At 37.0% G+C, this 25,250-nt stretch overlaps 2 protein-coding genes across 2 annotated transcripts; one reads left to right on the plus strand and one right to left on the minus strand.

The window, feature by feature from the left end:
- Positions 1-1,062: 1,062 nt before the first annotated feature.
- On the minus strand, positions 1,063-3,504 carry ova (ovaries absent). Its single transcript, XM_028180349.2, has 2 exons — positions 1,657-3,504; positions 1,063-1,525 (listed from the first exon to the last, which is right to left on the minus strand). Exon 1 carries the CDS (start codon positions 3,093-3,095, stop codon positions 1,677-1,679), a length of 1,419 nt encoding a protein of 472 aa, XP_028036150.2. The 5' UTR covers positions 3,096-3,504; the 3' UTR covers positions 1,063-1,525; positions 1,657-1,676.
- A 1,425-nt stretch (positions 3,505-4,929) lies between these two features.
- TBC1D5 (TBC1 domain family member 5) lies at positions 4,930-19,279 on the plus strand. Its single transcript, XM_028180345.2, has 13 exons — positions 4,930-5,138; positions 5,232-5,293; positions 7,097-7,231; positions 7,679-7,778; positions 8,698-8,814; positions 10,715-10,842; positions 11,712-11,762; positions 12,069-12,171; positions 12,891-13,009; positions 14,643-14,785; positions 16,335-16,494; positions 16,820-17,057; positions 17,154-19,279. Exons 1-13 carry the CDS (start codon positions 5,136-5,138, stop codon positions 17,421-17,423), a joined length of 1,629 nt encoding a protein of 542 aa, XP_028036146.2. The 5' UTR covers positions 4,930-5,135; the 3' UTR covers positions 17,424-19,279.
- The last annotated feature ends 5,971 nt before the right edge of the window (positions 19,280-25,250 follow it).

The raw sequence follows: 25,250 nt of genomic DNA on the forward strand, positions 1-25,250 counted from the left end.
AAAACAAATGAGTCATCGAAGGCAGGTACACGGCGGCGGGGCGGTATACGAAGGGTGGTGAGACATGTTACGTTATGAGTCATTTGCTGTCGAAGAGAAATGTGTTTTTATGCATTCGCTCTCTGAATTTCTTTAGTGACACCATGGCTACTCCTTTGTTTTGTACCAAAACGGTAAATTTATTCAAAATAATATTTCCACGTGTTGTTATCAACAATGTGTTAAAAATTTTCACTGAAATGAAAATAGATCCCGAAAAGTTACAAAGTATAAATTTTTACTTTCATTTTTATCACTAACCCACAAAATGACAAAACTAAATACACTATCGATATCGCTTATCGAAAAAAATAATGCGCATCACTATGCTCGTCTATAAGGCTCGTGAGTGGAAGAGAGAGCGAAACATTCGCTTCACCGCTCCGATAATTTATGACCCAAACTGCACGAACAAAATAATTCTACTACAGTAACTATTACCCCAGGCAGAACGACTTGGAATTTTTTCTTTAAAATTTCCTTAAGCAGACTTAACCTAATAGGTGTATGGCTCTAATAAAGAATAAATAAAATTTTAAAAAAATCCTTAGAAACAATGTCCAAGTCAGCATCAATAATTATTTTTGAGCGAAGCGATACGGTTGATGGCGGTGTCGTCATGAAACATTACATGCATTCCTTTTTTGTGATTCGACAGATAACCCCACAACTAGACTTCATGTTCTTAAACTTATGAATTTATGAAATGATTTAATATCATTCTTTTTGTTTTTTAAATTCATATTAATACGATTTTAATGTGATAGAGTCAACCCTATGGCCTATGATACGGCATAATAAAAAACTGTGTGCGCTAGTTTTTAACTAGAAAAATAGATTTTATATGTGAAACATAGATTTCATACTTATAATTGACATCATAACATACCAGTTGCTGAGTTTATGGACGTTCCTAAGTGATTTTGATACTAGTATGACAAAAAGAAACGTAATATCGTTTTTTAACTAAGCCCACTTTTGGACTAGTAGCTCACATTGAACTTCATAGATCATCATCATATGAGTAACATAGTTTTTTTTATTATTATTATTATTAGGTTTTTTAAAATAAGAATTGGCAACCCAATATTGCTTTCATAATGTTCATGCATATATGTAATTTATATCCCATATAAATTATATGCATGAACTGTGCTTCTGATATTCCTGAGGTTATATTATACTATTAGTTCTTTTTTTACATCTTCTTTTCAAACAAATAAAGAACAAATACAAAATCATTACATTTTACTATTTGAAAAATATTTTTCAGCATTATTTTAGTCCTTAGAGCTATACAATAAACAAATTAAATACATAAAATACGTTAACTGCTATGTATAAATTTTTGAGTATCAATTCAAACAGGTATGACAATAACTTAAATACAAAGCTTCATACCAAAACGCCGCCATCTTGTTTTCCGCCATTTTATATTCATGCTTCAAAACGCCATCTTGTGTTAAGATGTTCCACCATTTTCTTACTAAAAATAATATCACTGCTGTAAGCATAGTCAAATCAACTCAACTTAGTCAGTGGTGTGGAATTAATTCAATTAGTATACAAACTTAAATGTACAAATGTTATGAATAATAAATAGTATCAGCAACATACCTACAATAACTCAATAAAAATTACTCTAAAGATATAGTCTGTAGATTATTAAATGTATGGGCTATGAGTATGATAGGTTGAGGATTGGGGTGAGGTTGCAGTACTGCTGGGAGATGCCTGGCGCCACATGGATCAGCAGGGAGTGCTTGTGGTGTCGATGCAGCTGCTCGTCTCAAAATTGCTCCACCTCTCATCACACAAGCCACACCTGCACGTGGGTCACAATTCTCATTACTACTACTGCTCTCATCATCAGAACAAAGGTCAATCACTTCACATTCTACTTCAGATCTTCTCAACGGGTCTGCAATCTTTGTTTCTTCATCTTCTCCTTGATCAGTGTCTATATTGTCCACAAATATAACATCTTTTTCTTGTTTCTGTTGTAGTTCACTTTCCAATTTATTTTTGCACTGTTGAATATAGTCTTCTATTTTTTCTTCAGACATTCTTTCAACATTAACAGTGAGGGCTCTGCATTTCAATAAACACAATTGAGCTTTAAGATCTAATATATCTTTATTTCTCTGGTCGGGGAACACATGCTTTCTGTGCCAATAATCTATAGGCCTCTTATATCTTACAGGGAATTGTTGATGTTTATTTTTACTAACTACATTTTTACTAAGGGGAGTGGAAGTACAACAGTATCGTTCAATTCTCTCCCTTGAATAACTTGTATCTCTCTGTACTAATGTTTTAGCATTTTTAATGTAAGCTAATGATGAAAAGGGATAAGGTGGCCCACGGTCAATATTTGCAGCGTTCCTAGTGTTCTTAGGTCTTGCTTCATATTCTATATGTTCAGACCCTGAGCATTGAACATCTGTAGCCTGTTTTAACTTCAATGCAGCTAAGAACTCTGGTAAACCACCACTCGTGCCAGCAGGAGAGTTGTCACCATGACACAGTCTCTCGTGGACTTGTAAATTGTTTAAATTATCAAAATGACTATCACAATTGTCACACAAATAAATGTCTGCAGCTCTCACCACAGGTTCTTCGTCTTCAATTTGTACATCCTTATCATAGTTTATATTCTCATTTCTGAATGTAACCAATAGACGGTTACTAGGTATATAATAAAGGGATGTTGTGTGATCCTTGTTGTCAACGTACAAAAGACGGTTACGGGGGTATCGCGACAGTTGCGCTGAAAAGACCAGCAGAAATGCACTCTTGTGGTATTCATAGCATTTTTTGACAACATTTTTCAACCTGAGCTCCCAATCGTTGGGCACAGCTGCAGGCCTCACGAAGGGATGCGTGAACTCGACGTTGCTGGGCCACCATGGAGGCTGTCGAATATCCTTAGCTGTATCGTGACCCCAGGAACATGTCACCATAAATGTTATAAACCTCTCGAGCTCGCCGGCTCTGATCTTCGAAAGCGGTATCGGATTGCCATTGGCGAACAACAACGGCAGATTAGCGATCATCGTTCCCGTAAGTTATTGTTATGGTCATCGAAATCTGACGAGGAGCATTTCTTGGAATCTCATTCCGCTCAACGATATTAAAACGAACATCACGAAGGCGCACACCATTGTGCCACTGCTGAAGCTATACATTCACAATTCATAAGTTCTGTCACTAAATTTCATTGACACGAAGTTGCCTCCAAAATTACGAGAATTGTTTCCCAATTCAAGAATCATAAAAACGAGAAAGCATTTGTCCGATGCATTTAAAACTCAAAAGCGAGAAAGAAAGATATAGATCCACAGACTTAATAAAACTTTGTTACGACTTATTTTCTATGCGCATGAAAAATAATGCGATTGCTATACGAAGTGACGAGCGGACGGGGCCAAATCGGGTCAACTATCAGTCGGACTGTTGCCAGCCTTGCACATTCACAGAAATCTAAATCTTTTTTCCAAATCCCATCAGTTTTCATATGCATTTCTCATCTAAATTGGTCCTTAAAGCCATCCGGTACAACTTTAGCTAAAATATAACTAAAATCTACAAGAATCAATGTGCTATCGTAGTAATTGATTTTGATTTGACTTTGTTCGAATTCAAAGTAGAACATCAGGTAATATTTGTAAAACTATACACTTATAACTTTGTTTTTTTTGTACATCGGATCGTAAACTACACAGTTTTTCGCAAGCAGTAAAGTAATGTAAAAGAAAAACAGTTTTACCGTTCGAAAAGATTGGCAACATTGCTCTAGTCCACACAGGATGCACGTAGTCTACTTAGAATTAAACTAGCAACTGTCTACGGTCTCGCTTTCTGTACGAAGCTGAATTCCTTTCAAGGTAAATTGTATTAACAATTATATTAATTATTGTTGTAACTTCTAATAGGTAAAGAGGGTTTCTTTTTTGGGAGATCTACACTAAGCGCGTTTTTACGTGATATACATAATAACGGTTCGAACTCGGAACTTGAATTTTATATTGCAAACTTATCGAAAATGTCGTTAGCCCCATTCCGACACTGTCTTAATATTTCTTTCCACATTGTAGGAAGAGTAATTGGTGACACTGTTCAAATAATAATAATGGAACACGATGCACATATTTCGACGACTTCGATGTGCATTTGGGTTCCAAGGTATTTTATAAGGTAACATGCAAGGTGTATTTTACATTTACCTGATTTGCAAACTTTTTAATTGTTTTACAACATTAATTAATTTACATTTATAAAATCTGACAATACTGACTATGCCAGAAGCTGTTTAATTTACTATGACCTTACTGAAAGACAGACGGACTTTAGAAAAATGGTCGGTGCATGAAATTAATGGGTTCATTTAATACACTGTATTACCGAATGGGGCTCATCGCTACGACACATTCTTGTAATTTTTTTTAATAAGGCGATTGGCTTCTATCGGTGCCATTGTAATCAGTGCCGAGAAGTTTATTTATTTAAGAATGTAATCAACAGGATGAAAATTGAAATTAAATGAAACGAGATGAGGTCGTATGAAATACAGTCTCATAGAATGATGTTTTTTTTAAACTGAGACTTCAATGATTTTTTTTTTAAGAGAAGTCACTTTTGCAATTTTGTTTCATTTTTGCCCTGTCACAGATGCTAAAACATTAATAAACGACTGCTATTACATGTTGAACACAAACATCGCATTAACAAACCAAACAATTCACTAAACTTTGCTCTCCATGAAGGTAGGTACCCGTCCACGACATACGGTGCTCTAGCAACAGCACAGATAATACTTTTGGATTGGACCACTGAAGTATGAAACCTACTTAATATGACATTGACAGACAATGACATGTTTATGATGACCAAACTTCAGGATAAAGTTTAAAATTGTTTAGTTTGGCTTTTTTTGTTTGTGTGCGTATTTTTATTGAGGGTTTATTGACTAAAGCAGCTGATTTTATGAACACAATTTGCATCTATTCACGAAAAGATTGAACTATGTACAAAATTTAGTTTTTCTAAAAAGTGAATCGTTCTAAAAATGATAACGAGTTTTAAATAAAGAAACCATGGTAATGAATTGCACCTTCGAAATTTTATAAGGAGTAAAGATAAGCAAAAAAAAACGTTGGCATAAAATTAAATTGAATATTTTATCTTTAAAGGACCTGAATTCAGCGAAAACACCTAGTCTACCAAACAATGGTACGGAAGGGATTGATTTCGAGTAAGTTTTCATTATCAGTACTCGACTTATTTTTAATTCAAACAAGTATGTATCAATTCAGTAATAAATTCAAGTATGGAATATTTTTATTATGACTGAAACATGTCTAAGTAATAGAATATAAGGAATTTAAAACCTTATTACTTACCAAAGTACTTTAAACAATGGATATACATTTAAAATCTGATTCATACTTATACCATAAAGAGTTTTGACCTACATTTTTACAAGGATAAAAATTGTCGTTTACTATTCATGTTTTTTTTTTATATAAGTTCAATTCAATTCAATGTTTCTAATATATTTTGTATTCAATGCGTGATGCACAATATAAAGACTAAGGACCACAAAAGTACATTTCTTTTATATTTTGATATGAACATAGACTATTTTATAGAGTAATTTATAGAATATACTCACTCTGCAGCATAGTGACAGGATAACTTATTGCTAGTTTTGATTTAAGGGTAGATTCAGTTAAGTTATCATCAGTCCATCATATTTGTATCCTTATATTTTAATACCTAACTACCTCTTCCAATAACATCTTGAGTACTGATTTTCTGTCCATCATATTTTTATGCATTCTGGTTGTAGAAACTTATGTTGTAATAAATGTGTGACTTCAAACTCAAAGCAAACTACCAGCAAAAGGCTTGTAAGCTTAACTTTTCATTGGAGTTAGCACTAAAATCTGTTAATGAAAAGAAGAAAACTTAAACACTGGTGGTAGAGTGTCTTATGAGGCCAGTAAGTACCACCACTCTGTCTATTCCTGCCAGGAAGCAGTTATGCGTTTGATTTTGATTTATAAAATATTAAATTAAAAAAGTGTTAATTCTACTGATTATGACATTATAACATTGAAAAGATATGGGTGAATAGCCTTTCTAAATTGTATTTCATCTGCAAGTAAAAATAGAATGACCTTGACTTTTTTCTTTGTATTACCTAAATATACAGAAATCTTAGCTTGCGTAACAATCTGCAGGTTAGTTTAATGATTTAAATTTACAAAACTTATGTTCTGGCGATTTTGCTATTTATTTCTCAATTATATGTAAAACATATCCAGTTGTTATAAATTTTCTCTTGTGTAAAAGAAAGCAAACAGACACATTGCAGCGTGATTGCTACTTTTTAACTTCAAGAAATAAGGAAAGATTCAATAGAACTGAACTCTGAATAGCATTTGTAGACAGACAAACACACAGCCCACATAATCATAACTGGTTACTGACGCTCATGGGCATCAGAAATGCTAGGGACACATACATCAATATTAAAAAAGAAAAAAAAAGAAAAAAATCAGTTGTCTGTAAAGTCGGTTTACTGACGATAGTTGAACGTGACAATGTCATAAGAAAATACTGATGGAATGGTTTAATTTTTCAATTATCGCAATTATCGTTGCTATAAACAATTGACACCACTTTTCACTGAACTTCATAGTTGACGAAAACATGTAAATTTATTACTGTATAGCAGCTGTCCACGCGGATGCATCGCTCACTCAAGTAGGAGAGAGACATGTCGAACGCTGTCGAACGCGGAGGCCGATTGTGCCTCTTTGTCGCTCGTTGCGCGCTCTCGCTTGCACTTCAAGCCTTAAATGGAACGCCTCATTAGTAATGTATTTTCGTGCGTGCAGTCAGCTCCATCGAATTATAAGACGTTGTCACGTAAAAAATATATATCATTCAATCCGTTGCTTCGTTTAGATGTAAAAGAAGAATAAACAGACACTCTCACATCTGTATTATTAGTATGAATAATGATTTCTCAATAACATACTTCCACCAGCCTGGAACAGCCGCTGTGGTGTTTGGAGGAGCTTCAGAAAGCGGCTATTGAGCATCGACTCCTGCGTCCACGGAGCCTGGCCTGGGCTATTATGCTGAACGCTTTGCCACCTCCGAATGCGGACATCGTTTCTCGGTATTATATTTATCTGAAACAAACTAAAGCTATTGTGGTGTAGCAAAGAGTTTGAAATCAATAGAATTGGTCGAAGGTACATTTTAAGTTGGCTCATTGGAAAGTTATTGAGCATTTCTTTAAAACGTTTTTAACGGCATAGGTTAGGGATAAATAAAGTGCAATAAAAAATAAATCTGCCGTTCTATAACCTTTTCGTAATCACTGGGAATCATATTCTGTATTGTGTATTATATGCGCGCACGGTACCAGTGTCATGTGTACTTCAACTGCCAAGTCAAACTGTGATTAAAAAAATGGAACAGCCCTCTTACTAAAGTATACTAAATACTACTACTATACTAGACTATTATACTAGTGTTAAGGGTCTACTCGTGTTTCCATACGAAAACAAAACAAATTACCGACCAAATTAGACCTAAATAAAATGTCAATTTGTGCTTTCAGCCTAAAGTGCCATAGGAACTTCTACGATGACTTGAAAGTGAAATTATCGATGGATCCGAGAGCCGTGATTGGGGATGACCCACTCTCTCAGAACGATAAGGTATAATGTTTGGCTTAATTATATTCTGCATCTCCATAAAGCCTTGTTGTTATTCTGCTTGGTGTTCAATGCTGACCCACACGAAGATTAGAAAGGTAGAAGTTGTCGTGGCCTAAAGGATAGGACGCCCGGTACACTCGTATCGAGCGATGCGACAGGGCCCGTGTTCGAATCCCGCAGGCGGGTACCATTTTTTCTAATGAAATAAGTACTTAATAAATGTTCACGAATTACTTCCAAATTGAAGGAATAACATCCTGTAATAAAAATCAAACCGACATAAATTATAATTTACGTAAATACTGGTAGTAGATCGTCTTGTGAGCCCGCACGGGTAGGAACGCGACCCCAATTATTTCTGCGACGGAGCAATAATGACTTGGTTCGACTGTTCTTTTTTTTTATTGCACAGATTGGTGGACGACCTCACAGCGCACCTGGTGTTAAGTGATTAAACGTAAATGCCGCCACCCACCTTGAGATATGACTTTTTTTATTGCTTAGATAGGTGAACGAGCTCACATCACACCTGATGTTAAGTGGTTACTGGAGCCCATAGACATCTACAACGTAAATGCCGCCACCCACCTTGAGATATGAGTTCTAAGGTCCCAGTATAGTTACAACGGCTGCCCCACCTTTCAAACCGAAACGCAATACCGCTTCACTGCAGAAATAAGCGGAGTGGTGATACCTACGCGTGTGGACTCACAAGAGGTCCTACCACCAGTAAAAGTGGCGATGACGGCCTTGAAATTATACAAGGAAAGTACAGTCAGGCCGTTCATTCGATCAGAACCAGATAGACAATAACAAATTCATTTAAAGCCGTTTTAGAACAAGCGACTTCTCGTGAAAACGCTCGCGATATTGTCGAGCCGGAAGCGTCTAGTGTAAAATTAGTTGTATCACCCGACAGAGCGCTTGGCGACAGCACTTTTGCGACAACGAACTCAAAACTGTGATACTCCAAGACGTCGTGAGGACGTTTCCTGATGAACTTTACTTTAGGGAGAAAGACGTTCAGGATCTGATGGTAAATTAAATATTATTTAGTCTCTGTTTGATAAAAGCGATAATTGAATACGTGGTTGCGTCACATAAACTGCTTCACAAGCGCGCGATAGCTCGTCGATTAAAAGCCGTTCATTCTTCAGTGTGCTTTGTGTGAGTTTTTTAACGTTCTCGATAGCGTAAAAGTAACTGAAAGTATGCGGTTGGAACAGCGTCCCCTAGTGGCAGCGGTTTTTTTTCGGGCCGGGGGCCGATCCTCCTACGAGGTCGCCGCGCTTAGGGGGCGCGCGGGGTATTGACGATCTGCAAGGTGTTGGCTGCCCCAACACCTTGCAGATCGTCAATACGGGGCCAAGGAATTTTAGGGCCCTACCGCACTAAACGACTCCCCCGCACTCTTACACCAGAAAGAAAGAAAGAAAGAAAGAAAGAAATCATTTATTCGCCAAGCATAGTGAAAATGAGTTATTACATAAATTAAAAGCAGCGTGTATGCTTTGTCATTATTTGACATGCGAATTTTAGTGCAGTGCATAGTTATAATATTATATAATTTACCATTCATTCATCCATAATTCAACTAATAATTAAAAATCCAGACGTCCGATCTCCGTCCGGGGTCAGAACCCGGTCAGAGTAAGGCTAACATTCCAACTCCATACAATTTTGATTTAACTTATACGCTATCGAGAACGTTAAAAAATTCGCACTAAGCGCACTGAGCAATGAAAACTAAAATGCTGAACGAGTCTGAGTCTATTCACAAACACTTCGCGGCAGAAGCTGGTTGGATAGTGGTGATGGTACCCACAAATTTAATGCAAATAACTTGGATCCTATGTTTCACGGAGATCAGCTGCGGTTCTCATCCTTTGTGCACTTATCCGCGGCATTTTATTTGTTTTTTTGTTTGTGTACCATGCATTTTTATTGACACCTTCTGATAATATTTGTGTATATAAAAATGGCGTATAAAATAGAAAAGAGCTAGTCACCGAATCTCATCGACGATGACAGTGACAATAATTTTATTAATTTGCCTTAATATCCAGACCAGAACAGATAGGATTAAGAGCCATGGTTTTTTTTTTAGTTCGGTTTACTATTAAAGCGTTATTTTCTATTAGTTTTCAGACTATACATATTTTATTAAACTATATAATAATATTTTTTGTCAAAATACATATATTTTATTTATTTACAAATATAATATCAATTTACATATATATTATCAATTGATATATCTTTAAATTAATACGTGAAGCAAAAACTTTACACCTCTTTTTACGAAAATTTCGCTGACGGAGGAGTATGAAATTTTAGAGAACTTATAGAGAATATGGAGAAGGAGTGCAGAATGTTAACATTTTTTTAATTATTCATAAAAAATACATTACATCAATAAAAAAACATTACACACAATACCATGTATTTGACTACTTGTTCATCGTCAAACTGTCTGTGGTCAAATAGAGAATAGATTAAATATTGTTTGTTTTTATATTTGTCTAAAGCGTAGTCTTGGCGAAATTTGTGATAATACAAGTATAGTAAATAGTCTTTGACAATAGAATCATAATCTATACTAATATATAAATCTACAATGGTTTTTACGGATGTTCCGTTATAACTACTGAACCATGCATCCAATTGACTTGAAACTTGGTATCCATGTAGAAAATACATGTATTTAATGGATAGGCTAATATTTATATGAGTGTTGGACTCCCTAAAACAGTTACGGGGGCGTTAATGATGAGATTCTTTGTGGGGGTGAGAAATAATAATGTTAATTTTAAATGCCCAGCGAAGCGGACGGGTACAGCTAGTAAAGTTATAATTTCAATTAATTGTAGTCGAATTTCGACTACCGGGGGACCGCTAGTATTATATGAATTAACATATATTTTATATCATTTCAGGTCCGAGTCCTCTTCTATTGGGCGCGTTCGCACTCGCACGTGGGCTACAGACAGGGCATGCACGAGATACTGGCTCCGCTACTCTTCGAGCTGTATTTGGACAGGAAGTTCGCGCCCCGGGCCATCAGGTGGGTACCGCTCCGAGGACTGGACTCGCTTGCTGTGGCTTGAGGTCCAGACCTCGTTTGTGTCACGGCATCACAGTGGGGAGAGAAGTGTTCAACAGCGCAGGTTAAATAACAACCAGATAATTTTGAATTCATTTAACAGTTTTATGTTTGATAAGCGGCCCGCTCCGGCTCCGCTCGGGTTTTTAACAAAAATTTCAACAAAATTTAAAGTACTTTTATTTTTTTTAATAAAAGAACACTTATCGTGACATAACTATAATAGTTCGACATATGCTGTCCTGACACTTTTTGTAAATAATAATGTGTTCTACAAAGTCGTAGTACATTATTTTATTCTATCATCAATAGTTTTCGCAGGGCACGCGATGTAAAGAATATTTTAGGGATTTTTTTTACATCTTGGGTTACATTATTGGAGTTTTAGTAAGGATCCCTAATTTTTTTCAAACAAAATTATAGCCTATGTCACTCAAGAATAGTGTAGCTTCCAAACAGTGAAAGAATTTTTCAAATCGGTTCAGTAGTTTCGGAGCCTATTCAATACAAATAAACAAACAAATCTTTCCTCTTTATAATATTAGTATAGATATGAGAGTGAGAAGATGATAAGTTCGTCGATTCGTTTCGAAAACTCCTTGATCTAATTTCGATTATCAACACTAAAGAGTATTTTAACTGGATTAATGAATTTAAATTCGTAAATTAAACTTTTGGCGGCGACATTGCGTTTTAATTATTTATCGCATTTTTTATTATTATTGAGGTACGTTTAGTTACGCTTGGAGCGTCAACAGATGGCGCGAATCGGGGAAGTCCCCACTTTAACTATGTTTATATAACGCAGTGTTTTTCTATTTTTGTTTCAGTGACAAATTAAAAATTATACTCGACGAAGATTATTTGGAGCACGACAGCTAGTAAGTGTATTCGCGTTGTGTTTTTTACTCAGCTAGAACGAACTCACGGCCTGTCTGGAGCTAAGCGATGACTATAGATGAAAGTAGAATCGCTAAAGTCGACTTGATTTGTAATCGTCGATATGTACGGACGACGATGATTTCTACTGGCAAAAAAATTAAAAAAACCAAGGGCAGGTCGAGTTTATCTTGAAAATATCGTTAGCGCGATTCAGACAGACCCACAATGGCTACGACTACACTAACGCCGTCTGTAGCACGAGATCACGTTGCGTTGTGATTAACGTCGGTCGCGTGTTGTTGCAGCATGCTGTTCAGCACCGTGATGCAGGGACTGGAGAGGTTTTACGTGACGGGCGACGTCGTGCCCTCGCCCTCCGGTAGGATGCCGTCTTCCAGGATGATCCACGTAAGTCTACACTCTAAACCAGCGGTCGGGGAACCGGGGTAAATTACCCCAAATGGGGTAAAATGAAATTTTGGTGGGTAAAAATGAAACTTTTGTGAGTAAAAAGTATATATTGAAGTGAAACTTCTTTAGAACTATTCAAACTCGACGAAACGAAATGAAACGAAACGAAAAAATATTTTTTTTTTTTTTTTTTAAATTATCATCGAGACTTTTAATATGAAAGATGCTAAAAAGAAGCGATTCCATTTTTTTTTGTTCTGCGCCATGTGGTAATATTAACTTACACAAAAATATTTTGGGGTAATAATTAAAAAAGTTCAAACGGAGGGTGCACCACGAGGTGACAGCACCCTCTCGGCCGACCCGGGGCCACTCTGGACCTCGTAAGTCTGAGCACCTCCTCGCCTCGTCCGGGACCCGGGCTCAGATCGTTGATGTACGTCCGGATGTTTTTTTAATTATTTTTTTTATTGCTTAGATGGGTAGACGAGCTCACAGCCCACCTGATGTTCAGTGGTTACTAGAGCCCATAGACATCCACGACGTAAATGCGCCACCCACCTTGAGATATAAGTTCCAAGATCTCAGTATAGTTACAACGGCTGCCCCACCCTTCAAACCGAAACGCATTACTGCTTCACGACAGAAATAGGCGGGACGGTGGTACCTACCTGTGCGGACTCACAAGAGGTCCTACCACCAGTAAGATGTTTCAGAATCCAAACGAAGTGGTGAGATACCTGGAGAAGGTCAAGGAGGACTACTTGTTCCCGCTGGACCCCGAGCTCGCCACGCACCTGACCAACTTCAACATTTCCTTGGAGCTCTTCGGAATGTGAGGACCGTTATTAACATGACAATGTCAGTCTATCCGGCCGTTAGTTAGAAGGTGGCGTAAATAAGCTATTCATAAGGATGGTATCCAGATCGTTTATTGTTTTTGCGTCAATTTAATACGCAAATCAAATAATACAGATCACTGACACCGACCGTCTTACGGTCTCGCGGTACAGTGGACGGCGTCGCTCATTGACATTGACAATAACAAGGAAGCAGCCAAGCTGTTGCTCACTTAGAAGATTTGTGATGATACCGTAATAATTAAAACTACTTTTACGCTTTATTATTGCAGACGTCGTTGGTCGCAAACGACTGAGGTGTTACTTGTCGATACGTGAGCATTGTGCTAACTCATGCTTTTTTTTTTTATGGCCTGGAAACAAGACCTTTAAGCCAAGTGTTCCAAGTGTTATATTTTCTTCTTAAACTACATTCTGTTATGACATTATAAATTGTATGAGGCGAAATACGATTAAATTGATTAATGTGAGACGGGACGAAATAGGAGTCTCAGTAAAATAATGGTTATTTACTGAGATTTTTCGGTCAGACTTTTTGATGGAACCCGAGGAGCCACGTCTAGCGGTTGCGTTTGTGCGCTTTCACAGATGCCAAACAGTTAATAAACCAATGTTATTTCACATTTGAACCTGAAGAAACATTAAATGAACAAAATACAGTGCAACCTCGACATAACAAATCGGAAGGGACAAGTTGATATTCGTTATATCAAGTAATTCGGTAAACTGAGGTTTGTATTAAGGTTAGATTGGTTTACCATTTGTTATAGCGAGGTAAAAAAAGCGTATTTACGTACTCTCTTGTTATAGCAAACAAATCCTACAAATAAATGATAACATATTTTTATCAAATTACTGTACGTATTTTCTATTTAAAAAAACTTAGGTAGGTAACAAATTTTCTCAAACCTGTCGAGACTGATTCTTATACTATGGGATTAAGGGTCATATTGGTGGGAATGTTATATAAAAGTTTTGGGTTGACAAATGCGTTAATTAGAGGAATCTACACTTTTTTTGATAATTGAAAATTCGTCATTGTTTGCATGAAACCTTCGTAATGTAAAGGTACATTTTACATTGACTCTTAGGGACAATTCAAGGGGATAACGAAGAATTTGTTAAATCTAGGACGTCGTTATATTGTCAAACCAAAATCTGCTATGTGCACTTTTTGAGATTTTTACTTTTTGACCTTTTCGTATAGTTCACAGCCCTATCTACCGTATAAAAAAAATGTTATGTGTCTATAGCTTCAATATTTATCTATAGCTTCTATTTGATATAGTTCTAAAAAATTCACCTTCATATAAAATTTTATACGAAATTGTTTTTACTCGTTAAATCCAAAATAGAGTTTTTGCACATAGCAGATTTTAATTTGACAGCGACGATATTAAGGTTGCACTGTAAAACGATTCGTCCTAGTCGGCTCCTCGCGTTCCCGCCAAATAGTCCAATTCACGCGTCGCGTGTCGCATGACGCGTGTAGCGTGTAGTGTGACGCGTATCGCGTGTCGCATGTAGCGTCGCGCGCGTCGCATATAGCGTGACGCGTATCGCATGTCGCGCGTCACGTTTGGTTCCGTGAGCTGGTCGGGTGCGCAGCCGCTGGCTCCGGCTGCTGTTCGGGCGCGAGTTCCCGCGCGCGCAGCTGGCGCCGCTGTGGGGCTTCCTGTTCGCGCAGGGGCCGGCGCTGCCACGGCTGCACTACGTGGTGGTGGCCGCGCTGCTCGCCGCGCGCGCCTCCCGTGAGTACCACTATAACTATTTACTTTCGAATTATCTCTAAATGACTTTCCAAAGGGATGTTCGTTTTAAAATGTTGTAATGTTATCAAACGATATAAGAAAATTATGAAAAAAAAAACATAATGTGTGCAATTCACACGTGGTAGAAGTGAAACCTTCCAAAATTAAAATACAATTATCCTAAAGGTCTTAAGTATATATAAAATTTTGTCATTAGTAAATAATTGTAAGGTAGCGCCCTCTGTGAATTGATATTTTAATTTCACGTATAATCCTAAATTAAGATTCACTACAAGAGCTTTCATACACACGTTAGTATTAAAAAATCTCACAGATGGCGCTGTATTAAATAGTATGTATATTTCTGTCTCATTCCTTGCTGGCTTCATCCTACACATTTTTGTATTTGTGTCTCTTACCTGTCGTTTTTTCCGTTGCATCCGGTTTGAAATCACAACGATTCTAAAGAAGTTTTCACTTCAAAAATTTTTAGTAACTCGGTAATTTAAAAGAAAAAACCGGTTAACTTCGAACAGCTTTTTTGGAGATACTAAAGGTTTATATAACTTGCATATTAGAGTCTAAACACTCAAAAAACGTTCAGTACTAAATTAAGCTAATTGGAAAATTATGCTAGAATTGATGAAAGACGCACAAAAGTCACAAGCGCTTTCTGGGAAATGAGGATCTAGACAATGTGTGTCCAGCGAGTTGTGTCTGTCGGCTCACAGGCACGGGCCGCACAGCCAACGAATTATTTTCATCTAATGTTTTTGTTTAAAATCGATTGCGCGATTTCTTCCTTAAGATAATTAGCTTAAAGCGTTTCTGAGAATTTGTAATCGGTAGTCATCTCTATCGCTGTAGTTTAGAGAATAAGGCGGCCGGTTCGCTCGTCTCCAGCGACCGTGTGTGTGATGAAGGATGTAGTCGCAGCAGAGGCCGCCCCGTGTCCAGCTCGGCCGCAAAGTAGCCGCGTGTTCCGGCTCGACCTCATGCCTCAACAAATGTCACCGCTACACCAAGTGGACCATCCCTTTTATATTCACAATGACCATATCGTGCCCTTTGCATTTTTTCCATTGTTGATGCACAAAACAAATTACAGCTATAGAATTTATAAGTTTAAATATTTAATATAACAATCTGGATTGCAATTCAAAACAGGTACATACAGAAAAATTATAACAATTGAACAGATGCCTAAATACCTTGTCTGTAATCTGTATATATGTAATACATGTGACTGAGTGACACGTACTGAGTGCGGTCCTGCGCTGAGTACGGCCTAGCATCGCACTATATATAATATTCGACGGTACTCGCAAAATGGGGGCTGATCTCCATCCTCGTCGAACACGTTGTCAGGTTTGAGCCCAGTGAGCTCACCTACTAGTTAAGGTTCCGCTGAAGTAGCCTCTCAAGGATCTCAGCTAGGTAGGAAGAAAAAAAAGCTACACCAAGTGGACCATGCCTTTTTTAATTCACAATGACCATATTGTGCACTTTGCAACTATGAGTGTTGTTGAGTATGAGCGTTGTGTTGCAGTGCTGGACAACGACCCGGGCGCGGTGCTGTCCGCCCTCATGCGGCCCTCGCACGCCAGCGCGGCGCACGTGTGCGCGCTCGCGCTGCATCTGTGGCGCCCCCTGGAGCACCCGCGCCCGCCGCCCCCGCCGCCCCCGCCGCCGCCGCGCGCCGCCGACAGGTGAGCTCTTGCAATTGTAAAGGCAGATGGGGGGTGCTAAACAAGGAAACCAGGAGGGACTCCAAACGTACGGCCAGATCGAAGCTGTTGTTCATTGGATTGGCCTTCTTCTGTATGGAGCGAGACGGACAGAGTTGATAATTGGCGGTCAGGACTCAACACGGGGGCCCCGGGCCGCGCCGAACTGTGCGCACTGAAGGCTGTTCGAGCATTATACTGTCTTGCCTCGCTGAGGACTTCCAATTTCTGAAAACTAACATGGCTAGGGCAAAGTACTCAGGCGTGCTCTTTAAACTCTCCACCTCAGACAAAAGTTTTGATGCAGCCACCCCGCGGAGCCGACGAGGGAGAGGAGAGAGACCTGGAACATCGAGGTGGTGGGCAGCGAGGCCGTGAGCTCGGGCTCCGAGTCGGAGGGCGTGGCGGAGGGCGGCGACGTGTCGCGCTCCCTGGCCGCGCTGGCCGTGCTGCGCGCGCACCTGCCGCCCGCCGCCGCCGCGCTCGCCGCCGCCCTGCCGCGCCCGCCGCCCGACGCGCTGCCGCACCTGCGCCGCATCCTGCACGTACGTACTGTCCGCCCCGCCCCGCCCCGCCCCGCCACGCCACGCCACGCTCTGCGCCCTTACGCAAACCCCTCTCTCTCTGTTGCACGCGCGCAGCTCGCGGCGCTGCTGCAGTGCAAGAATCACACCCTGATCGACGTGGAGACTGCCTTGGAAGCCGCCGAAGGGCAGCAGCCGACCGACAACATCGGGCGCAAGCAGCTGGTGCCGGTCACCGCCATCGCTGTCAAGAACAAACCCAACAAACAAAACTTCGGTCCGCTGAACAAAGTCAAGGAGGTGCAACTGAAGGTGTTCCACCAAGTGGAGTGCGACCGAGCCGGCGACCTGCCCTGCCTCGACCCTCTGAGGCTGAGGACCGAATGACTGAGACGGGAGTTTTCGTTGTACAGTTGCTAGACGCCCTCCGCTGGAGGTCATACGTAAACACAAACTGTTCTTTGTGATGTAGGTAATAAAACTGATAATTGTTTTGTGTCACAATTAGACGAGGGACAAGTCACACACACGGTGATCATATACACATATAGATATTAAAAACCCAGACAAAGTGCGAACAATCTAGTTCATCACAGGAATGTTTGGCGAATGTGGGAATCGAACCCGCGACCCTCAGCCCACAATTATACAATTATGGTGGCTAACTACTGCACCACCGAGTCAGAAAATTGTATCAAGTTGGCTGTTCACGAACTTGTGAAAAAAAGTTTAAGTATGTGATTTAAATTATTATTTTTAATAATATAAGGTAAGATATAAACATGCTCCTTGGGACAGTTGCAGACCGGTGTCAGAATGCATTTGCACATCACTTCAGTAGTTGGAAATTTGTAATGTATTTGTTTATTATAGCAGCGGTCGGGGAACTTTTTTTATTGATTACCCCAAAATATTTTTGTGTAAGTTGATATTACCCGTGGCGACGAACAAAAAAAAACGAAATGCTTCTTTTTACCATCTTTCATACTATAGCCCCCATGATAATTTTGAAAAGAAAAAAAAAATTTAACGATTCTAAAGAAGTTTCACTTCATATATACTTTTTACTCACAAAAGTTTCATTTTTACCCCCCAAATTTTCATTTTACCCCATTTGGGGTAATTTACCCCGGTTTCCCGACCGCTGATTTATAGTGTTGAAGTAAAAAGAATAAATAAATATGTAAATAATAAATGAATAAAGAGATGAATGAAAGAAACGAATAAATGATAAATGAATATAAATAATACAGAGAATAAATTCATATGTACCGTTTATTGGTGGTAGGACTAGTTGTCGCCCTGGGCAGCTACCACCGTCTTGTGTTTCTTCACTGTGATTCTGCCGCGAAGTATTCATTGGTCCAACAGAAGAGTTAGGACAGATGTTATTGACATACCAATATACGTTGTCTCAAGGTGGACGCCGGTGTTCACGCAGTGATGCCCACGGCCTCCAATAACCGGCTTACCATTTAAAGCATTTTTCTCGGTGACTTATTATTAGAAATAAGGATCTAAATACCTGTCGTTTTTAGTTATGAAGAAATACAAAAGATGATTTAAGATTAAAGGAAAATAATCGCTCAACTTTACTTAGTTTAGGTTTTTTTGTGATAATTTACGAAATATCTAAGTCTTTATCGAAATAAGATGTCTAGTGATTAAGCTTTATATTGTTTTTTGGATCGAGTTTGAAGGTATACCTAAGATTAATGTTGCCACAAATATATAATTTTTAAAGCCCCTATAGCCATGGCCCATCTAGTATTTGCTAGATAGAGGTTTCTTCCACAGTTAACTGTAGGAAAAGTGTCGCTGTAAACAATGTCAATCAGATGAACAGTAGCAGATAACTAATGTGAAAGTCAAATGCGAATAATAAAAATGTGTACTGTTTCAAGTGCAAAATAAATATAATTATAAGACATTTAAATTGTATGATACTACCTGTAGTTCCAAAGTAAGCTTACTGTGTACATAATATGTCCATTATAGTTGGTTGAAACAAAAAGAATATTTGTTTATTTATATTTGTTTAATAAATATAATACCATATTAATTGAATAACTGTATATTATTGTAATGCTATATAATAGAAGTTGGTATTTTTTTGAGAATAAATCTTTTTGTTACAAGAATTAAAAATGTAAATATGTTGCGTATTTATTTAATAAATAAAGCAAAATTATGCATAATAGTAAATACTGCAAAAATGATTAAAATATATTTTCTTCTTGTGACAGCTGTTTTAATGTTGGTAGAATATTTATTTAGTACTCTCAGTTTTTTTGCTACCTACTCTTCTGTAGCTACCTACCAAAAGACCAATAAATTCATAGCCCAGCAGGTGACAAGTGCTTAGCTGCTTTCAGACTATGCTATACTATATTGCCATATAGTATAGTAACCTATACTTAGCCAATAATATATAGTACAGTACAGTGTGAATGTGTCCATAACAATGTATGGTGTGCAATATTGTTGTGCTATGAGCTATATACTTTAAGCTATTATATTATAGCGTAGTCTGAAAGCGGCTTTATTGTAACTATAGACACGACGACAGCGTGAATTCTACGAAGTATCACTAATTTAATCAATTTTTTACGAATAATTGCTGTTGGTCCAAATGCTTCATCGGGCCGAGTGAGTGAGCTCAAAGACACAGTCAGGCCGGACTTTGCTAATAATCTCATAAGCGCCACCAAAAAAGGTTGGGTTGCTACAACATTATTACTAGTTACTGTATTGGTATGTACTATAGGACTTAAACGTAAACATGCTCTCCTCATGTGATATGAATTATTTATCTTTCTACCGCAAAGCATGTTTTGATGGGTATTTATTACTAGTGGTAGGACCTCTTGTGAGTACGGGGACCCGTTTTTATGAGTGGAAACCAGAATTTACTAGAATTAGAGAAGTGGTATGTTCTTCCAATAAGAAATGACTAATAAGTAATAACACTACAGCTACAGAATTACATAGGTATGTATCGAATATGTTAATTATCGCAAATTATACGAAGTTTTAGTTAGGTGCGCGTCAACGACCTCGATCTGTCAAAGCCATAGACCTATATAGTAGGGACACGACATATTGTTCTATACGTACAATTGCTTATATAAATAGCACCCATTTTGAAGGCACACACATAAACATATATCTATCTCGTTCTTACTCAGCACTTTAACTCGCAAGAAAACAATATAACAGTATTTCAGTGCGTACATAAAATGAAACATGAATATACGTAAATGTCTCTGTCTCCGTCTAATGAGGCCGAAAATCCGCCATGTTTAGCGCGCCAAATCGGCTGTGAAATATCAAAACCCAGTATCTGCATAAAACTAAATTTTACAGGAGAGCCGAAAAACAATTTCATATATTTGACAGCGTGCCGTTTCAATAATATTAGTCGTACCTTCTTGAGAGTGATTGCAAAATTTGAGGTACATAACAGGCTTTATAAAAAAGTAGATTTCATGCGTCTATCACAAAAGATGTACGTAGAGGAGCAGTTACTAATAAAAAGATTGTTCTCTTAGATCAAACTTTTTGAGTGTGACAATTTCAAAACCTAGTAAGATCACTTGCTTTGTTTTCATCTAGTTCTAAAATATAATGAGTGGGGATAAACGCAAATTAATAGACTTTGTAAGATCACTTGCTTTGTTTTCATTTAAGTCTGAATTTACTGAGTTGGAACTAAATGCAATTTTATAAACATAGTAAGAAAAAACAGAATAAAACAACATAAATATGGGCAGAAATAAGCATTTTTAATGAAAAAGAAAAAAAAACACATAATCGGAAACCAAACACTATTTGTTCACAGTAAAAAATCAAAAAATAATCACTCAAAATATTTGAAAACAGTCAAATAAAAATAAATTATTCGGTTATTAATAATTGTCCACTAGAAACTAAGTTAACTGGATTATTTTTAATCGGTACACTTTGCCAAAACTTCTTCTCCAAAACTTCTGTTCATTGGCATAAGCTAAATAAAGTTGTTACTATGCCTTCCTTTTTACTTTCGTTAATGCCTCTTGGAATATTTTTTAAGGTTGGCATGATCAAGGGATCGTGTTTTTTAATAAGAAAATCCAACTCGGAATACGGAGATTCAAAATCATTCCTATAAAACATATTACGGCACCCATTTACAAATATTACTTCAACCAAAGAACTAAGCAACAAATTATTAATGGGAACAAGGTCATCATTGCGTCGCAGTATGCGTTTCTTTTTTACCCACTCATACGATTTTTGGAATTCGATAACTTTAATATGCGATCTGCAACCCAAAATTACATTCTTATAATCTTCAAAATCGTACACAGCATCTTTTGTTTTTAATCTGCCTCTCCATATTGCCATGAACTCCATCAGCTAACATACGTGTGTGATCTTTACTTAGGTAGGTATTACAAAGTCAAACTTTCTAAATTGAAAAACTCAGAGATTATTATAGTAACAAGTGATGTAAAGAGGATCCAATTTTTATTTTGAGCTGTGCAATTATCACATCACAATATCAAATGATTCAAATCTCTTTCTTTTTCGATCATTGCTGCAATTGCATTAACAATGTCATGAGCATCTCGTCCAGAATAGGCTTCATGCCATAGAATACAAATATTATTAACATTAGTTTTCTTTCTGATTGGTGCAAATGTCAAGTTGAAAGTTATCATTCTACTCAAGAAAAACGATTCTTTGACTTTAGGCATGTCGGGTAACAACATAACTTTTTGTAAATCCATCGAATAGTATCTCACAGAGGAAGTATTTTCTAAGGAGGCATCTTCTTGATACTTTTGTATTGCTTTACTTTCTTTAGCTTTGTGATCCCCTAATACAGTTTTAACATCCTCTGGAATATTTGCACCTTCATTTACTTTATGTGTCGTAGTAGGTTGCAATTTTGGAAAACAAAAAACCTTGACAATAATAAAACACACTGAAGCGTACTTACATTTCACCATGTTGTTCTTTTAAAGCATTCAAGATCAATTTCGACCTATAAAACTGATTTTTACTCATTTTATAGACAAAAACACGAACGACGTGCAACGATTTTCTCACTTACTAAAGTTTCGCGGGAGTTTTGACGTTTATTTCAACAATTTCATTGACTTAGTATCTGCATGAACCATTTTAAATCCAAGTAACTACAAGCACTTATTAGGTTTTTAAAATGGTTGATGTTATATACTATGTTCTAATCTTGTAATTTTTGCATTTTGAAAACCTTTACTGTAGATACTAGGTTTCCGACTTTGTGTAACTTCGTTTTTTACAAATTTTTGGGGGTTTTTGCTATCCTAATATGTGGAGAATGGTCTACAAGGTCGAAAAATACAAAAACACACTTTTTTTAAATTTGTCAGATACTAGGTTTTGAAATTGGACAGCCGAAATGTCATTGTCACGTCAGTTCGGCCGTCTGTTTTGGGTTGTACATTATTTATTGACTTTGATATCGATTTAATATGATTGCTTATATAAAATTTCTAATTTTATCATGCTTAAAACATACAAAAATAATAATTTAAACATATTTTATAGGATCTCAAGAAAGTCGATGCCCCAAAACTATTATCTATATATATTTAAATTCATTATGGAGCCCTCATCCGAAACATAGATTATACACTTAATATATTTGAATCCGAAATATCGGACACCATTTTTCGGTCGGAATCTATTCATCATGACACTAATCATAAATACCTCTTTAAAATATGTCATCAAAACATATTTAGACATTCTGTTTAGATATTTCGGGAAAAAGGCTACCGACAAATTCTCATCGGAACTATTTAAATAAAATAGTTTTATTCCGCAGTGAGTAAAACACTATTGTAAATTCGTTAAATATATATTAATTAAGTCATTTTAGAGAGGAAGTCACAAGGAATGACGTTTGTAATTTCATTAACGAATAAATGTTCTGTAGGTGTTTTGTTTTATCAGGCGGTCCCTTGATAAGTTTAAAATTTGCGTGCGGTGCGGTAGTGCCGTGCACCTTCCTTGAGGTGCGCTGCGGTAGTGTGTTACGGACTTTAAGTCAGCAAAACAATTAAAATAGATTGTAATAGTCTAAGAAAAACACGTACTCAAAATACGATAACATTCAGCATGCTAGAAATGGGCTGATGGCACTGTACTATGCCATATCTTTATGTTTTGCGGCAAACGACAACTTTATAAAATCAGTGTAGCAAATTTTAAAAATCGTCATATCGTTTACTTGGAAAATTTGAAGCACGAACTCGTCTTAGATTTCACATAATATCTAAATCACATCATCTTTGCACATAACAATATACTTACTTCCTATTAAAGTATAAATTCTACAAATACATTCATACTCAACAATATTTAAAATAAAATAAGCCAAGAACGTTTATCGATAAAACCTACTAACATTAAAATCTTCTGGGCAGCACTAAAACCGCCATGTTTTGTGGCCAGATGACGTCACAGTGGCACGAATTTTTTGTTGACGTTTCATTTCCATAGGTTTCCTACTTCAGTGGTCAAAGCTGAATAAAAAAGTATGGACAGCAACAAAAATCTTTTTTTCTTTTTTTCAACAAATCGATTGCGAAGCATGCAGAGCTTTACGAGTAGATAAAACAAAACAAACCACCAAAGTTCTAATAGTCTAATTAGGTATTTAATTCCTGCGACTTCGAGATGTTAAGGCTGCCACCCTATATTTGCACAGAATACACTTAATATTTAAGCCACATTTGTGACAATTTTGATTTAAATCTTATAGAGCACCTAAATATGGCAGTTAATAAAATGTAGAGTGGCAGACAAAAATATGTGTCAACTATAAACCGAAACCGAAAAATTAACCGCCGAAGCCATAGCTATAATCACAAAAGATAACTGGCAGAGGAAGATCAACCATGTCAAGCATCTAAAAAATGAATACCGGCAACGAGACTTAAGAGAAGACGATGATAATTTTAATTTTGTTACAAATACAGGTAATACAAATATATATTTTTTCTTCCATACCTACTTAAAATTAATCAATGGCATATTTTAATGACCTAAATTTTTGGAGATTTGGATTAAAAATAAATAATAATTTAAAATACCTATGATTTACATACTGACTTTACCTTTTATTTTTCGATTTGACAGCTATGACGTCACAATATGGCGCAAGTCCAGTTAACATTTACTCTATCGAGAACGTTTAAAACCTCGCAAGTCATATCAAGAGCAGTGCTTTGCAAAATCTACTACTGGATCGGGATCGCAACCCACTAAAAAGATCCGTATACATAGCCATTTGAACCACGCATTTCACTTTTGAAAATCTCTTTCCGACTCTAAAACTTATTCCACGACTATTCTGCCTACTATGAAATAAAAAGCAATCCTACATATTAAGCGTACTAACTATGAAAGGCAGTCATTAGCAGTACTTCACATTTCTTTTAAATAATACTTATTTCCGAAAAAATAAAAAATAGCTTCTTACTATATGTAATGTACATATCCTACTGAATCGTTTTTTTTAATTATTGAACTCAATAATTATTAAGCCACTCTTATCAATGTTTATCTCAAGTGTCGCGAAATTGACAGGATAAAGCGACACATCTCTACATTCCCGCCAACGAGTTCAACGACATAAGCGGGATTTATACATGAGACAAGCAAAGGAAATGTAGCCTAGACACCTAAATCTTGTAACAAAACCAAACTGGTGAACCAAAAAAAGTTGGTTTTATAAAAAATGGTATTTCCTTTCACTAACGGATGAAATAAAATGGAATTAAATGAATATGAAGCAACTGCAAGTAGTTTTTTAATGAGATGACACGAAATATCCTGGGTGTAAATTTCTTTATTTTTACACATGGAATTTACGGAGACTTCAATGGACTCGTTTTTCCATACTTTCATAAATACTAAACGGTTAATCAATCATTTAATTTTTATGACGTTATGATTACAAAATCTAATGCATGTTTGAATCAGAATAAATATTATTAATTGAAAAAACAAAATAACCCACAACGCTTAACTACTACTACTAACGAAATAATCCTCACATTTCCTTCATTAATAAACCGTTAATAAACACCATCATTAGGCATTAATAAACCATAGGAATAAACTATTTCTACTAACAACCCAATCAAGAGCCAGGAATTAACCATAGATTATAATAAT

Source organism: Bombyx mandarina, chromosome 09 (genome assembly GCF_030267445.1).
Source record: "Bombyx mandarina strain Sakado chromosome 09, ASM3026744v2".
NCBI classification, from domain to species: Eukaryota; Metazoa; Arthropoda; class Insecta; order Lepidoptera; family Bombycidae; genus Bombyx; species Bombyx mandarina.

Coding starts and splice junctions, on each gene's coding strand:
- ova (XM_028180349.2), bottom strand. CDS start 3,095: ATGATCGCTAATCTGCCGTTGTTGTTCGCCAATGGCAATCCGATACCG.
- TBC1D5 (XM_028180345.2), top strand. Junction 5,294..7,096: donor ACGGAAGGGATTGATTTCGA/GTAAGTTTTCAT, acceptor TACTTCCACCAG/CCTGGAACAGCCGCTGTGGT. Junction 12,172..12,890: donor CGTCTTCCAGGATGATCCAC/GTAAGTCTACAC, acceptor AAGATGTTTCAG/AATCCAAACGAAGTGGTGAG.